Source organism: Ambystoma mexicanum, chromosome 5q, assembly GCF_040938575.1.
Source record: "Ambystoma mexicanum isolate Mex_15411 chromosome 5q, UKY_AmexF1_1, whole genome shotgun sequence".
NCBI classification, from domain to species: Eukaryota; Metazoa; Chordata; class Amphibia; order Caudata; family Ambystomatidae; genus Ambystoma; species Ambystoma mexicanum.
The window spans coordinates 391,329,744-391,347,787 of record NC_090933.1 but is presented as its reverse complement, the minus strand read 5'-3'; the positions used below and the strand labels follow the sequence as shown (position 1 = coordinate 391,347,787).

At 49.0% G+C, this 18,044-nt stretch overlaps 1 protein-coding gene across 2 annotated transcripts in view; it reads left to right on the top strand.

Annotated features, from left to right (window-relative positions):
- USP14 (ubiquitin specific peptidase 14) overlaps positions 1-18,044 on the top strand; it is a 991,689-nt gene that overhangs the window by 321,261 nt on the left and 652,384 nt on the right. For both annotated transcript variants that reach the window (XM_069620879.1, XM_069620880.1), the window contains exon 8: positions 4,496-4,576. In XM_069620879.1, coding sequence (XP_069476980.1) covers positions 4,496-4,576 — 81 coding nt within the window. The remainder of the gene's footprint in view (positions 1-4,495; positions 4,577-18,044) is intronic.

Below are 18,044 nucleotides of genomic sequence, written 5' to 3'. Positions count from 1 at the left end.
GACCAGTGCTGTTATTCACTGTCAAATCCAGTGATTAGGAGACACTTTGTGGGTTTGACGCGTCTTTATCCTCCGGTTCGCAAAGCCGCACCCAACGTGGGATCTGAATGTGGTCCTCACAGCGTACCATCATAAACCATTCGAACCAATGGCCACGGTGGACCTTAAGCACCTTTCGTGGAAGGTGTCGTTTTTGGTCGCCATTACTTCAGCAAGGCGTGTGAGTGAGCTCCAAGCTCTGTCGGTGGAGCATCCCTTCTTGGTTTTCCACAAGGATAAGGTGGTCCTACGGACAAATCCTTCTTTCCTGCCAAAGGTGGTCTCTGATTTCCATCTGAATCAGTCAATCTCCCTGCTGGTCTTCTTTCCAAACCCAGCTTCAGAAGCAGAAAGAGTTCTGCATTTTTTGGATGTTAGAAGGTCTCTTAAGTTCTATCTGGACAGAACATCTGAATTTAGGAGCTCTTCTCAACTGTTGGTGACCTTTGGTAATCCACAAGGTAGACAGGCCTCTAAGGCAACTATCTCCAAATGGGTTGCTGCCTGTATTACGGAGTCTTACACTGTCCAAGGTCTGCAGCCTCCTAAAGGAATTTATGCACAGCTGGTGCGGGGCAAGGCAGCTGCAGTTGCTTTTCAGAAATGTCCCCCCTGGGAGACCATCGCAAAAGCGGCAACATGGGCCTCCCCATCAGCGTTTTTGTAAACATTGTCTAGACCTGAGCTTCAGATCTGACGCTCAGTTTGGCCAGGCTGTGCTGGAGAACCTTTTTCAATACGGGGCTTTCCATCCACCTGTAGTTCCTGTGAGGAGTGCTTGGGAATCTCCCATAAGTATGGAGGAAAGGGGATGTAGGAGTATAACCAGGTTACTCACCGTAGTGACCACCTTACTCCTAGTCCATAATCCCCTTTCCTCCATACGCCCGCCCGCCGTCCCCTCTAATAAGGCTCCTCTATTATTGCTTAAAGGTCTCTGACCTGGCGATAGAAAAGGACTGATGAGCGATGCGCGGGGCGGAGCCAAGATGGGCGGGGTTACGGCCGCGTGCCGTACCCCGCGTAAAAGAGAGGAAGGACAAACATTTTTGCAAAATTTTGATGTTTTTACAAAGGGCTCTGGTCCTGTCCCACAGGACGGACGAATGTCCCCCCAGAAGTATGGAGGAAAGGGGACTATGGACTAGGAGTAAGGTGGTCACTACGGTGAGTGTCAAGGGTTTTGACCCATGTTGAATTATTAGCCCAGAACAAAACTAAATCAATAGATTGGGTAGATGTGGGGATTGAGCTGTCGCCGCCCATCATTCTATCCCAGAACCAGGAGAACCGCGCAGTTTTGCACACACCAAAATGGTCGCCTAACCTGCCACCCACCAGTGCAAGCGTGATGGACCGGAAGCGCCAGGGGTGAAAGGTGGTTCCAAAGGAAAAATAGCAGTGCCTGTTAGATCAAAAGCGCCTTGAAATCACTGCTGTTTCTCTGAAGTGCAAGCTCAAAATGTCCATTTCAATTTGTTCAAAATCCGTTTTTAATTGATGTCAACAAGTTGCTAAAATCAGGGGCACAAGACCACTCTAAAGATTCAACCTTCTTGAGGGGTGGGGTTCCACATCACCACTCTACTGTAAGGATGCCCATCAAAACAATGGCAGCAAGGATTAGAGTTGTCAAGCAAAATCCTCCTGTCAAATTCAAGACAACTCCTAAAAAAAAATAGGTGCAATACCAGCTTTGGACACAAGCCGGCGCTAGCGGTCTAAACTCTGACAGAAGAACTTTACTTCAGGAGTTCCCAGCCTCCTGAGACAGCTGGAAACTTCAAAGCCTTTTTGGTTAATTGAAAATGTAAACCCCTGCTGTTCCCTGAAGACAGGCTGATTCAATTAACATTGCAAGAGGCTGGGAAACCTTCTCACCTCAGAACTACACACAAGAAGCCAGGAGATCACATGGACATGCTAACCAAATGCAGAGTGGCCCCCTGGACTGCTGACCTCAGCCGACACTATAGACTCTTGCAATTGAATGGGGTATGTTAATTTGGGTGTGGACTGTAAACAGAGCTCTGCCTGGCAGAAGAGACATGTGATCCCTGACACCCAAGTTTCTGGGGGCGGACCCAAACACTGAATTGAATTGAAGGCAAATATGTTTTATAAAAACACTGATAACTAATTGTAACCAGGTGACAGAAATGTACAACTTTGGGATCTTTAAATTGACACATTCACTCCCAGTTCAAAACTAGGCTGGTCGCTCTGTGATGTTCTGAGCCAAAACCCTGCTAATTATTAATACTACAGACACTGTGTTTATGCTAGAAACCTAGTAAATTAATGGAATATGGGTAGAAAGGCGGTATACATGTGTGCCATTTTTGGTAAACGTCCGATATTGGTAAATCAACTAAAAACGAAAATAAGTTGTCATTTTTTAATGCAAGCCCCCAGGAGAGTTGGGCCAGAATGTACCTTAAGTAAACTGTAATATGTTCGTTATGTCAAACTGTGTATCTGGGAAATATGTGTAGTTACGAAAAATGATTTCTAAGGTAAAAGCAAAGGGGCGTTTCTTCAATAGATCGTAAATGGCTGACATCACTCTGACACACTATACTTTCTCAAATCAGGGACCAAAGAATCCTTTGACCTATCAAATCTTGAGAGGGTTGGGCATGCAGAATTAGCCGACCCACTCATTTTCAAAATACATAAAAAGAGCCACTGGAAGCCAGGTAGGGATTCTTTCTTTTTCACTTTCTGCGGAGCATTTTGACAGACAACTTCACATCCAGACTTCACATCCAGAGACTCCTGACTCCAGAACAAAACTCCAAGAACTCTAGAACCCAACAGCTGAACTCCCATCAGCAGGCCTTCAAAACCTAGCAACCAAACCAAACTATTCCAACAGCCGAGCTGAGCTGTCTGATTCTGGCTAGTACCCTGTGCCAGTACCCAGAAAGCAGTGCTGAATCCAGAACCACAGACTAGACCAGAAAGCAGAGCTGTACCCAGACCAGACCGCTGCGAGCAGAACCGGTGCCTGACAGACCCAGAAGGCAGAATTATCCAGAGAGACCAGAGATCGCTGTGAGCAGAACCAGGCAGAGACCGTCCGTGGCGAGAGAACCGCAGTCCAAACCTGACCAGATCCGTAACGAGTCCCAGTCCTGCCAAAATTAGGAGTGAGTATCCTTAGGACTGTGAAAAAACACAATCTCTTAGTTTAAAATAATCTAATTCAAACTATTTTAACCTATTAGAACTGCATCATCAGAAATCGTGTCCATCCTGTTGATTCAAAACCTTCCAAAGCGCATCTGTCATTCTGAAACTGTAACTTCAATTCTGAAAATCTACCTCCACTAAATCGTCCGTATCTCTTGAACCGTTTGTCCTACGAACAAAATTTAACTGTCATTCTAAAGCTAGGATTCTGGGCTTTCCAACGAACCCAGAACCGACTCATTATACTTATTCCGTAATCGTGCTCGACGCACTCGTAAAAAGGGCAGCGATTTGCGATTTGGCTCAAACTTCTTCACGTGTCAAAATAGCTGCTCCTTGCTTTCCTTTGCTGAAATTCGTTTGCAACCTGACAATCATTCATAGAGCATTGCTAAAGTGATCCTAAACTAATTTAAAGTAGCTATCACTCACCCTGAACCTCCTATAGGGAATTAAAAGCAATTTGAGTATATTTTTCACTTCATTGCCACCACCTTTAAAAGGATTTTGTCTATGTTTAAAATCATACCTGTTTTCCTCTAAGCTCGCTGGGGGGAACTGGAACTTTGTATTGCATTTGTGTGTTTTCCTGAGAATTTTGCGTGTTACTTCCATCTCCTTACATTGTATAGGGGGGGAGTGAATTGTCAAAGAAAAAGTGATCACATTATCTTTTGCTGAAATCATATCAAGTTTATTTCTGTATTGTTTTTTATTCATCTTTGCATCTCCTTGAAACCATAAAGCATTCTCTGATACCTTATTCCCCTGTTCCTAGTCATAAGTCACCAGAACTGTGCTATTGTAGGATTACCTATTGCTGATTACTGCTCATATTCACAAGTGTGATATCAATTATTAATTTATTATAAAAGTGCTATATATATATTCTCAAACCTTTTAAATTTGCAAAACAAACTTACTTCTTGGCTCAGTGGGGTCAGTGGGATTCTAAGAGAGGGGTGTTATATAAGGGTTGTCATCCAGAGTACACAAACTGGACATAAAAATATATAATTAAGGGCTTCCCTTGAGCAGTCCCAGACAAGGCACTGACTTAGTGTGACTGCTTGATTGGAGTCTTTAACCTGAGTAACCTGGTTATTATAGTAAATCGTGGATTTGTCTTTTCCATTTAGCTGACCCAGTGTGCATGTTTCTGGATTGTTAATTAAAATGTTTGCCAAAATTTGTTTTATTACCCACAGTTGTGATATTAAACTTTTACACAGTTTTTGTTTTTGCTATACTTTTTTTAAAGGATGCCAATGAGTGTTGGGTGCAAGTAATGAGAGTATTGCAGCAAAAGTTAGAATCCTTAGAACAGGACTCTGAGATGGAGGTAATTCTTTATCTTTTAACATTATTATAATGTTTTTGAAAATGTTGGATTTAATTAACTTGCAAGTCTACAAAGCCGTTTACTAATTAAAATATTCGGCATTGCTGTTTTGGTTCTCTGCTTTCCTCTACAGTCGTGAGAATTATAAACATGGCACGGAATTTATCTTGCACGGCAGAGAGCAGACATTGAAAAATTGTATAAGGCATGGGTTCTCTGACGGCTCTGCTCTCCTAGGAGTGTTGGCTTGTTAGCATTTTCACATTCACACGAGCCTGTATTTAAAAAAAATAAAAATAAAAAAAAATGTATTTCCCTGGATTTATCAGGATTTCATGTGCTTGCATACTGTTGGATTGCTTTTGAGAACCAGCCTATTTTCGAGTGTTCTGAGAACCCGCCTTAGGGTAATTGACACTTGGGTCTAGCCAAACTCTATCGAGGTGCTTAAAGCTTTCATTTCTGCTGCTTTCCACACATGGAATTCTATGGTACATCCTATTATTTTGCTATTGTCCGCTTCCCGATTGGACGTTTTGGATGTAGAAGCCTGCACTTTACTGCCTTTGCTTTTTGCTCACTTTTATGGTGAAACTGAACAGACGCTAAGACTATCGTTTCTGGGGTACCCTGTACCCCATAATCCTTTTTTTCTTTAACTTTTTATTTTTCTTATGCTCCACATGTCACCTTAAAGTGCAGAATACTCTGAAGCCTTCTCTTTTTACCCGTATTCTTTTGTTATGTTATGGTTACAGTTGCAATGTGTCCAGGATTGGCTGTTGGCAGCGGATATTATACAAGCGTTTTTTTTACTTTTTACTCGCACACCATTGCATTTTACCGCATAAAGCCATAAAGTGTACCATGTACTAAAAATGGCTGTGCCAAGAGTTTACCACCAGTCTTTTGTCCGTTTTGTACTTCTTCCTGCCCTCACTGTTCTGGAATTGCCATATATGGAAGACGCTTTCCCTGCAAAGCTCCTGCTTTCTCAGACAACGTGGTGCTCTGTGTATGACCAGATGTGGGGGGCTGACTGTCTGGATCCATTCCACATCCGAGCCAGAGTGTCTTTCGAGGGGATTGGGTCCTCCGACGTATTCCATATCTGACGGTAATCACCACAGCTGTGCTGCTTCGGAAAATATTTGGCGTCTGTGTCGATGACGTCGATACGCCGCCCTCAAGGACCTCCTCCGACGGCCGACGTCACTGGATGTTATAAGTAGGACGCATGATGCCCGTGGCCTGAGTTCCGTTTTTTCCACGAACGTGTTTGCTTCAGAGATCTCGGCGCGCCTCGACTCTTTGGAGTTCCTGTTCTTTCTCGGTTCTTCGAATCTGTTTCGTATTGTGAAGTACTTTCTTCGTGAAGATGTCTACCTCGTCTTCCACACCGCGTCCGGGCTTTAAGAAGTGCGGGGACTGTGGGTCCAAGATGTCGGTTACGGACTCGCACGACGCCTGCCTCTGGTGCCTCGGGGAGGACCATGACACGGATGACTGTCGACTGCCAGTCGCTCACGTCAAAAGCCTTGCGGGAGCGCAAGAAGTTATCAGTAGGTAAGGTGTCTAAGCCACGGAAGTCGAGGTCTGCGGGGCTTTGGACGGACGATTCGAGAGGCGACTCTCCGCGTCGTTGTCGAAGTCCAGTGGGTCTCTGTCCTGGAGTCGGTCCCACCACTCCTCTGCCTCTTCGAGGCACTCCATGGAAGCGCTGTCATCGGTTCTCTTCCCCGTCCTCTTCCGAGGTCTCCGCCCGTCGGCGGGTCGCTTACCCCGCCAAGCATGCGATGCCGGAGGAATGGCCTTCCTTCGGGAAGAAAATGTTGGCGATTCTCGAATCGCAGGGCACTGGTCCGTCCATGCCTCCGAGTGGGGTCGGTCGTGATCGGTCGAGAGACACTGCTCGCACGCCTTCGATCTCGGGTGGTTGTCACGATTCGCGGGAGAGGTCCCGCTCGGACAAGGGGAATCTTTCTCGGCATGTCCGTTCCAGGTCCCGGTCCTCGACGCGCTCAAGACCGTGTGAAGCTGTGGTGTCTTCAAAGAGGACGTCGACACAGGTGGTGCCGAGGTAGTCGACGGACTCTTTCGAGGCCCTGCCTTCGAAGAAGCCGTCGGTGCCCCGGCTGTCGAGGGACACACTCTGGGCCTCGGCCTCGAGGACTGTGTCGGCGCCATCGCGTTCAATGTCGACGCCGATTGACTCGACGCCTTTGGAGGCTGTTTCGACGGGGATTCCCCGGGGCTCAGTGGAACCGCCTAGAAAGGCTCTGGCAAAGGCCAGCATGGCTTTGTTCCCCATTCTGTGCCTTCTTTCCGCCAGCTTGATTTTATTTCGGAGGTGGATGAGGGCTCTGATGATGGCATGGTTCCGGATACGGTACCGGACGAGATTTTCTCGGGCCAAAGCCAAATTAAAGACCTGCGGCAATCCCTGCATGATGCCAGTGGGCTGGACACCTCTCCGGAGGTGGAGTTTTGTAGGCCTGAGCCTGGCACTCATGCCAATTCCTCCTACCGGCGCCTTATGTCCAGGGTCACAGAGTACTTGGGATGGTCTGCTCCCCCAGGGGAGTTTCTTCAGGATGACCTTTCGGATATCCTCGACCAAGGTCCACCAACTGACCCGGTACTGCCGTTCCATATGGCTCTACAGAGGAGGGTGGCGGCAGCTTGGACTGCTCCGGAGAGTCTTCCGGCAGTGGACAAGTCTTTGCCGCGAAAATACCACCCAGACAGTAGCGACCCTGGTACTTGACCAAGCACCCCACTCCGGAGGGTTTGGTGGTGCAGGCGGCTACGGCCCCGGCAAAGCAGGCGTCGTATTCTACCATCCCTCCTGATAGGGACGACAAGCGTTTTGATGAATGGGTGAAGAAATTTTCTTCAGGGGATGTGGTGCTTCAGACGGCCAACTATGTATGTGTCTTGTCACGTTTCACGCACACTCTGTGGAACTGTTTCCTTAGCGGCTGATTATATTCCCGAAGGGAATGGTTTCCTTGTCATGGTTCAGGATGGTAAGGACGCCATGTGTGAGGCCGTTCAGTCTGGTTTGGACATGGCAGATTGCGTCAGCCGGTCCATGGCGGCGAGCACCGTGATAGGCAGGTTTGCGTGGCTGCGGAAGTCGGGCTTTTCTCCTGATGTGCAGGCCCGGCTCCTCAACATGCCCTTTGACGGGGGAACATCTTTTTGGCAGCAAGGCTGACGAGAGCCTTGAGAGGTTGCAGACCTCCAAAGCTGCAGCGAAGTCGTTGGGCACTGCAGTTCGTCAACCTCCGCTTTTTCATCCTCGGAGACAGCAATGGAGGGGAGGTTCCTTTCGTTATTACTCGTCCTTTGGTAAAGCGAGAGGAGCTGCCAGTCAAAGGGGCCACTGTAGGAGTGCCAGAGGTGGAAAACAAGGTACTCAAGGTGCCAAGGCCGCTCGGGCTGTTGCTTCTTTGCCCTCGGGCAACGCCGCAGCCGCTTCAGCTGAGTCATGAGGCCATGTCCCATGGTTCGCTGGTGTGGGGAAGGCTGGTGCAGCATCTTGCAGAGTGGCGCGCCATTACTTCAGATGTGTGGGTTCTGGAGATCATAACCCACGGCTACTGTCTTCCTTTCCGGAAGAGGCCTCAAGACAATCCACCTGGGAATCTCTCTTTGAAGAGTCCGGATCCGCTCCTTGCGTAGGAAATTCAATCTCTGCTGGAAAAAGGCGCCATAGAACTGGTGCCTGTAGTGGAGAGGAACAAGGGATGGTATTCCCCTTATTTTTTGATTTCCAAGAAAGACAGGGGATTGAGACCCATCATGGACTTGCGCGGTTTGAACAAACTCCTCAGGAAGGACAAATTCAAGATGGTTAACTCGCTCTCAAGTCCTCCAGGCCCTTCAACTTCAGGACTGGTTGGTGTCTCTTGACCTCAAGGACGCTTATTTTCATATGCTGATACATCCAAAGCACAAGAAGTACCTGAGGTTCGCGGTTGGCGACTCGCACTTTCAGTTTTGGGTCCTGCCGTTCGAATTGACCTCTGCCCCAAGGGTCTTCACCAAGCTCATGGTAGTGGTGGCAGCGTACCTCAGGAAAGGGGGGATTCACGTCTACCCCTACCTGGACGATTGGATGATCAGGGCGCGCTCTCCAGAGCAAGTCCTGGATCATCAGTCGGTCACCTGCCACTCCCTCCACAAGCTGGGCTTCTCCCTCAACTTAAAGAAGTCCCATCTGACACCAACTCAGAGGCTGCAGTACATCGGAGCAGTGCTCGACACGTCCCTGGGGCAGTGTTTTCCTCCCCAGGTGAGGGCTCCTCACATTCTGCAGATGGTGCACAAGTTTCAGCTTGCACAGAATCTCCCAGCGTTCGAGTTCTTGAGATTGCTCGGCCTAATGGCATCCTGCATTCTTCTGGTGCCAGAGGCCAGGTTGTGGATGAGATCTTTGCAATGGGCACTCAAGCTCCAGTGGTCTCAGTCCGCCGGCAGGATCTCTGACCCTGTTCAGGTGCCATCCTCGGTCGCCCAGGACCTTCTGTGGTAGGCCGTCGAAGACAATCTGATGGGGGGCTCCATTTTGGCTACCCTGGCCGGAGGTGACAATCGTGACGGACACATCCCTCACGGGATGGGGAGCTCATGCCAACGAGTTGACAGTCAGCGGTCGTTGGTCTCCGGCGGACTCCAGACTCCAAATCAATCTGTTGGAGCTGAGGGCCTTCAGACTAGCCCTGAAGGCTTTTCTGCCGACTGTGCGAGGGAAGAATGTCCTGATCCTGACGGACAACACGGTGGCCATGCACTACCTCAACAAAAGGGGTGCGGGGGGGCAGGGTCACTTCCTCTGTGCAGGGAGGCGATGCAGCTCTTGTTCTGGGCAATCCAGCAGGAAGTTTAGATCTCGGCAGTTCATCTGGCCGGAGACGAAAACGAGACGGCGGATGCTCTGATTAAGCAGAGCGCGATCTCTCACGAGTGGGAGTTGGCTCAGGAGATTCTCCTGGAGATCTTTCGCCATGTGGGGGACCCCTCAAGTGGATCTCTTCGCCTCCAGTGTCAACCGGGAATGCGAGAGGTTCTGCTCGCAGGAATTCCCTCCAAAAGGAGACTTAGGAGACGTGTTCGTGGTGGAGTGGTCATTCCCACTGCTGTATGCGTTTCCTCCAGTCCCCGTCATCCTGCAAGTACTGTGGAGGTTACGGAGGTTTGGTTCCCGGATGATCCTCATTGCTCCGGCGTGGGCCCATCTGCCCTCCATGTCGTCTTCCCTACCGAGATGATCTGCTCTCACGGGAGGAGGGTCAGGTTCTCCATCCAGAGGTCAGATCTCTCAACCTTCACGCTTGGTTTCTGAAAGGTTGAGGTATATGGATTGGGACCTCCCTGAAGACGTGATGGAGGTGTTGCTCTCGGCCAGACGGCCAGCAACAAAGTCCCTGTACCGTTGCCGTAAGTTATGCGACTGGTGCAGGGTTAAGAATGTGGATCCTTTTGCATGTGACATTCCCATGGTTCTGTCTTTTTTGCTTTCTTTGGCCCACAGGGGCCTGCAAGTGGGTACCGTTAAAGGTTACCTGGCAGCGCTGTCCATATTTAAGCGCTCGTCTGAAGAGTGTTCCTATTTTAAAATTCCTTTAATTTCTCAGTTTCTGAAAGGGCTCACTAATATGTTCTCTCCGTCACCTTTCCTGGTGCCCGGTTGGGATTTGAACCTTGTTCTCAAGTTCTTGATGGGTGCTCCGTTTGAGCCTTTGCATTCATGCCCTTTGAGACTGTTAACTCTTAAAACTGTATTTTTGGTTGCGGTCACTTCCGCTCGCTAAGTGAGTGAGTTACAGGCACTTTCAGTTAAGCCACCCTTCATTGTGTTTCATAAGGACAGGGTTGTCCTAGGAGTTCGTCCTTCCTTTCTTCCGAAGGTGGTGTCGGAATTTCATTTAAGCCAGAAGGTTGTTCTTCCAGCGTTTTATCCTCCTCCACATCCTGGTAAGGAAGAGGAGAGGCTCCATAGGCTTGATTCTAGGAGAGCGTTAGGCTTTTCTATTTCACGCATATCCCGGGACGATCAACTCTTCATTGGTTACGCTGGAAAGCGTTTGGGACAAGCTGTGACGAAACAGACTTTCTCGCGGGATTATTTTGGCTGTTACCGCTTGGCAGGTAATGACCCAACGGTCGGCTTACGGGCCCATTCTACCAGGGGTATGGCTGCCTCTACTGCCCTACAGAGGGGGGTTCCTATTCGTAACATCTGTGATGCAGCCCCCTTGGCTTTGGTACATACTTTTGTACGTCGCTACTCCCTCGATTCCATCCGTGGGCAGGATTTGGCCTTTGGCAAGGCAGTCCTTTACTCCGCAGTTTGATTGGGCATTCTAAATTTCTGTTTTCTAAATTCTTTTCCCACCTCCTTGCATTGGTAGTGCTTTGGGAGTCTGTCATAGATATGGAATACGTCGGAGGACCCAATCCCCTCGAACAAGTTACTCTTACCTGGTAACTTTCTTTCGATGGGATGGTCCGACGATGTATTCCATATTGCTCCCTCCCTAACCCGCTACAGAATTTCTTATGCGATTGCAGCTTACGCAGCTTACGTTTCCGCAAGGCTTTGTGTGGTCAGACTGGCAGAAGACTGGTGCCACATGTTCTGGGGGAAAAAACTACAACTGAAGCTACGGGCGTCGTGCGTCCTACTTATAACATCCAGTGACGTCGGCCGCCGGAAGAGGTTCTCGAGGGCGGCGTATCGACGTCATCGACGCAGGACGCAGACGCCGAAGATATTGCGAAGCAGCACAGCTCTGGTGATTAGTCATAGATATGGAAAACGTCGTCGGACCATCCCATCGAAAGAACATTACCAGGTAAGAGAGTAACTAACTTGTTCTTTGCTGGGCAGATGTGTGGACCACATCTGCCATGATTGTAAGGCTCCTGCCAGTTTGAATGGTGCCAATCATTATCATTGGTAGACCTGGGGCGACTCCTGTCCATAAACTGGATAAAAGAAATCCTCTGTACCGTCGAAAGTCTTTCACTGGCAGATGAGTGCGAAAGCTAAGGGAAGTGAATCCCACATGGTGAAAATTAGTAGATGAACTGTATATCGAAGAGGTCAGCGAGAGTGAAGCTGGCAGAGGGAAGCTGGCAACCAGGGGCTAAGCCCGTAAATGTGTTTTTAAAAAGACATTGAGATTTGGGAAAGCAAGAAGTATTGCAAGGCAGGGGGAAGGGAAGTGCCCACTTGTCATCAGTTTGGTCTGAGCCTGGCTGAGGGAGATCCAGAGGTGAAAAGTCATCACCTAAAGTTCATTGAGAAGAAGGAACTGTTTAGTTTTGTTGAATACGACTGGAAAGGGGTCTGTGCCCGGAGGAGGGGGACCCAGTGGTGAAGCTTTCACCCAAAATATGTGTGAGCAGAACTTGTTTGTTGAAAGCATCAGGCCCTCGAAGGCAAGCAACCTTTCTTGGAAAGAGACTTAACCATCGAAGAACCGGATAGCTGGTATGGAACTGTCGACTCGTGCTGGGAAAGCTCGAGTTTGTGCCATGATCAGGTGATCCACCTTGTCCTGTGCTCAAATCTTGTGGAAGGGAGACAATCACTTCCTGACTTATTATTTGTGAACACTTCTTTCTTTATTGAACCATTATCCCACACTCATTTTGTAATTATTTGTAAGGAATTGATTCTTAATATCCATCTTTACACAAGACTGAGGAGAAAAACGACTTCAGGAGATAAGGGCGTGGTGTATACTACTGTTGCCCACTAGAAGAGCACTCAAGTGAAAACTATTTTCTGATGTTGGTTAATCTGCTTAGAATCACATGCAGTGCATGTGGTCAGACATCCAGTTGTAACCACGGAGTATTGCATCTTTTCTTTCGAGAATCGAAAGGGGACGTCGACGAGGACGTGCCTAACACTATCCCTACGTGACGTGTAGTGTACCCAAAATCCCTCACGCGTCGAGGTCCCTCAGATTGTTTTTTTCCGCCCAGCATACTGGTCGACTTGATGCAGAGCATGTCAAAGACTTAGCTTATTGTCCCAGCGACCTTTGGTCGAATAATTATAAAAAATATCCATATCACCCTATCCATCCCTTGTTTTCGACGGCTGTTACAGACCTCTGCCGAAGACCTTCAAGAATTGGATGGACGGTGATCCAGTCGGCGCTGCCGACCATGTGGCCGGCCCTTTCGCCGGCCTATACAGTAGGGAGAGTGGGGTGGGGGGGGCATTTCTATACAAATTGAGAATGCCTTTCCCTTTCCTTCCTCTTTCCCTTTCGGTCTTTGTCACTCTACCCATCCTCAGCTATGGAGAGGACTCCATTTAGGTTTTGCCCTAATTGTAGGAGCAAATTCCATTGGAAAGATTGCACAGACAGTGTAACCGGTGCTTGCTGCTCGATCACAAGGAGGAAGGATGCGCGGCTTGTAAGCGCCTCCGTCCAAAGACATTAAAGGATCGTAGAGTCAAGCGGTGGGCGGCCTACGGTATGTCAAAGGCCGAATTTTCTCCCGCTGCCGCAGCCACCGAATGTGACCACGGCGAGAGTAACGATCGTACCTCCGAACCGGAGGTTGTTGACCTTTCGATGGAACGCTTGCGTTCTGTGTCGTCTGACCCCGGCCCCGCTAGGCACGGCTTAGGCACTGCTATGGGGAAGTGTCACCCCGGTGACAAAGACGAACATGTACACCGCACAAAGCACACAAACCCAAGTCAATCTTTGGCCAGTTCGGCGAAGACTTCAGTGCCAAAGGGTATACTGGAAGCTCCGGCGGCACCCACCGACCTTCAGGATCGACAGCCCCCTCTGCAGCTGCAATTGCACCTAGCGACTGGGCAATCGAAAAAACAAAGGGCGCTATCCCCAATATATCAGGTTCCACCGAGACGCATCCCAAGAAGGCGTCCGGCGACGATAGGGTGCCGGTTCCGCCGAAGAAGGCGGTCTCGCAAGACAAGGCCCCGGCATCGTCGAAAAAGGCAACGCTTGAGGACAAAGCCCCGACACCAGCGAAGAGGACCCCCTTGCAGGATGAAGCTATGCTCCTCCCCACCGCGGAGGACGTTGCCGGCACCTTAGCCAGGATTGTCGCCGCCGATTCTCAGAAGCGGTAGGCCGGGGATGCGGCGAGGCCCACGGAAAGGCCCATGGATCAGTCGAGGTACAAGGATGGCCTAAGGGGCGGGTACCAGACCCCACCCATAAGTCGAATAAGCACAGAGACGTCTCGCCTCCATCGGTACCCCAGGAGGAGATCTCCGAGGGCAAAGGACTATTCTCGCCGGTGAGACGAAAATCTCAATACTTTTCGTCGGATGAACACGATCAAGACACTTTTCCACCTCCTAGACCATTCTAGGTCCTCGGTTTGGACTAAAGAAAAGTTTGAGAACTGTATGGAAAGGCTGGACAGGTTTGTTTCCTGTTCAGAACACACACCAAGGAGACCAAGGGATGAGAGACCTGTCGGCCCCAAAGCTATGTTTCCAAGACTTTTTGAACCCTCTTTAGAAGAGGATATATACAATTACGACCTAACGGAGGATGAAATTCTTGCTGATACCCAGGATGAGGAATTCATCAACCTGAGGACATGCATGAGCCTATAGAGGGCTGGGAAGAAGGCCCAGATGTGGGTGACCCCCAGCCATGGCAATCCCCGGATCATCAAGATCATGTGTCCTGTGCCTGGACTCTTCCTCAGTCCACTCCCACTAGGCAACAACCATCGCCATGGATGACCGATTGACTTAACGTAATGTTACGTAAAGCAGTTGATCATTTTAAGATTGCTATGGATGAGGGGGTCCCCAAAGCGGACTTCGTGGAAGACATCCTGTTAGGGAGAATTCTCTGTTAAGGCTAATTTCCCAAACCTAGTGAGTCCCCCAGCAGCTTTGCTGGATTTTAGGGGTTTAATTTTTTATTCCCCGGTTGGGTCTTTTTGCCAGGACTCGGTTTTAAAATGGTGTTTGTGTTCGCCTCTGTAACTCAAACCCAAGTCGAGCCCTTTGTTCCACTTTTTGGCGGGCTTCTCCACAGAAGCCTCCAAAGTGGTGCCACTCTGTCTGGGTCTACAGGATGTGTGGGAGGGGGGGGTTTAGGCACCCTGGACTGAGTTGCCTCGGCAACTCAAGTCGCACTCTTGTGTGATTGGCCCAGTGGTGAGCCGCCCGGCTCACCACTTAGCATGTTTGAGTGACAGCTAGGACTGATGAATGGGGGTTTTCTGCATAAAAGCAGGGCTTTGGGGACTGGAACTTCAGAAGTCGCCACAGGACCAAAGAATCCGAAGAGGGAGAAGCTGAGCCGACCTGCAACGACGACACCACCGGTGGAGCCCTGCTGTACCGCCTCACCACTTCTTCCAACGACAGAGGAGATCTTCATCCATTAGAGTCTTCTTCCTTTGATGGGGGTACTTGTCTGGTCGGGATAACCAGTTTGCCCGCCTTTTCGCCTTCTCGGATCATCTCGTGGCCGCCTTGCCTGTGCCAAGTACCCCGGCAACCGGGATACCACGTTTTACCACTACCGCGAATAAAAGGGAAGTACCTTTTAACCGGAGAACTCTGCGGCTGGTTTCTTCCCTGGCAGTGCAACGACCTTCAGCTTTCCTCCACGTCGAGATCTTCTCTTCCTCTGGACGACGAAGCGACTTGCACCCGCTGCCAGGACCAACTGCCCCCGCTGGAGGATCCTCTCCGCTTTCAAGGTACTGTGTCCGCCTGGCCTCCCTCGCAACGGTCTGTGTAGGGTGTTTCTTAAATCCTCAACTTACCACTTGGGTTGGCCCTAGGCTGGCTAACTGAACTTTTCTGAGCTGAACGAATTCCTTTCTGAACTCTCTGCAAGACTTTTCAAGCCTCTTAAACTGTGTGATCTTGGGCGCATTGGTGTTCTACGCTCTCTAAAAGGGAGCCTGGCCTCTGAACTGTTTGCTCACAAGTAGACTTTGACTTTCCTGCCTTGCTGGGTGCTTCTAAAGTATTAGTGGTTTGTGCTTTCCTAATCTCTGCCTTTTCCCTCCCTTTTTTTGATAACTTATTAGAGTGCCATCTTTAGTTAAGCGCTCACCTCTGTCTGAAAATAAGTGGTAACTAAGACTTGTCTAATAAGGAATAAGGGATGTATATATATTAATAGTGACTGTGTTTTGAACTTGCTTACAATAATAGTGCTGGAGTGTTTCTAGAAGTGTCTTTAAATAATTATATACTTTGATACCAAAGCTCTGGTCGGTATTTGCTTGTGCTACTGTATTTTGGTACCTATCGTGTATACTCTATATACTGTCTAACTCTTCTTGAGAGAAGTCTGGCTGCTCAGCCACAGCTACCAGGTATATCTGGGTGGTACAGACTGCTACCAATTGGGTTTACTGCCAACACCTGTAGTCTTAAGCCTTTTGCAGTGGTCCCTAAGGGAACTGCACAGGTTTCTGCCTAACACATCGTTGAGGGAAAACCACTGGCCAGCCAGGCCAATCCCCTCCTCAATTCAATTAAGAAATGTCTGCCGCCATCCTTATCGACACCTGCTCTCGCAAGAGGTGTCAACCCGCGAATAGAAAAACTTTTGCCCTTCTCCATCAGACCCTCTTTATATCAGAGGTCATCCCACCCCAGACTCCCTGGTGGTGACTACTACGCAAAAGCGGGCAGGGGTCCCTTTGTCAACCGGCGAGGCACCCCGTGATAAGGAAGGTAAACTACTTTACGGTCATGGAAAACAGATCATGGTTGCGGCCACGTTCTCAACGCGCTTTGCCAACAATAATACCTTGTTGGCCAGCTACTCCGATGCCCAGCAGGCTTTACTACAGGAAGGCATACAGGAGGTTCCCCAACCCCTACGTACTCGTCTCCTCGCCACTATCTCTGAAGGTAGACAGGTGAAGCAGAGCATTCTTAAGAATACTTTGGATTCCACCGAAACGGCTTGTTGATCCCTGGCTCAGGGCACACTGCTAAAGACATGCTTGGCTATGGAACTCTGGATTTAAGCCAGACACGCAAGCGTCACTATTAAACAAACCCGTGGAAGAAGCCAACCTGTTTGGGAAGGCGGTAGATGAGGCCCTCAAAACCGCAAAAAAGGAGCATGACACCTTAAAAACACTGGACCAGATTACACAAAGACCATCTACAAGAAGAGGATCTGGGTCCAAATGGCTTTTTCGTGGCCAACGCTTCCCTCAGCAACAATACTCATCGGGAAACATTTGGAATTCTACACAGGGAAATCGTGGATACATCACCCCATATCCCCAAAGTGGTCAAAGCCGTGGCAAAGGAAGAGGCTGGATCTCTACCCCCAGAAGCCCCATGGCGTTAGGCTCAAAATGACACAAAGATTCAGGTCCCCTCCCATGCCTCCCTAGTCAGGGGCCGGCTAACATAGTTTCTTCAGGCATGGGAGTAGATAACTACAGACCAGTGGGTGCTAAAAACTGTGGCCCACGGGTACTGTATAGAGTTCAACTGGTCCCCAACATTCAGACCTCCACGAGCAAGACGACTGACACCAGACCCTCTTTCCATTCTTGTGCAGGAAGTAGAAACACTACCGGAGAAAGGAGCCATAGAAACTGTACCTCTGACACAGGTAAAAGAAGGTATTTATTCAGTGTACTTCCTTGTACCCAAAAAGGATCTAACCATGCGCCCTGTTCTAGATCTGCACCCAGCGAACAAGTTTGTAAAGCCACAAAAGTTCTGCATGGTCACAATGCAGGAAGTAATCCCACTGCTAACACAGATGCATACTTTCATATTTCAATGTTGCCAGCGCACAGAAAATACCTCAGATTTATGATACAAAACAAGCATTATCAGTTCAAAGTACTACCCTTCGGCATGGCATCTGCACCAAGGGTATTTCATGGCCAAAGCTACCCAAGAAGAGCAGTCCAGCTGTACCTCAGGTCCAAGGTTCCAGTACTTGGCTTACAAACCAAGTACTAAAGCCAACGTCGGCCCTCTTTTTCTAGATGGTTCCGAGGGGGGCGAATTCAGAAGGGCCCGTAGCAAGGGTAGAGGCCAAGCCACTAGAGGTTTTGGCCACACCCTCAGCACAATCCCCGTTTCAGGTCCCTTCCTATGTCACCCCGGTAGGAAGTCTTCTAACATCACCTGCCCACATATGGTATCATGTCGGACAAGTGGGTGTTGTCAACAATCAGACTGCTATTGGGTGGAATTTCTAGAACAACCATGCAATCCTCTGCCAGCACACAGGAGAATACAGTTGGAACATCAACAGATTTTATAAGCTGAAGTACAGACATACTGGAAAAGGGAGCCATAGAACTTGTCCCAATATCAGAGGTGAAAGGGTATTTATTATGTGTATTTGCTTGTTCCAAAGAAAAACAAAACACCCAGTGCTCGACCGAAGACCAGTAAACACTTATATGTTCCGCCCCCTTTCCTCAATCCCTGTGG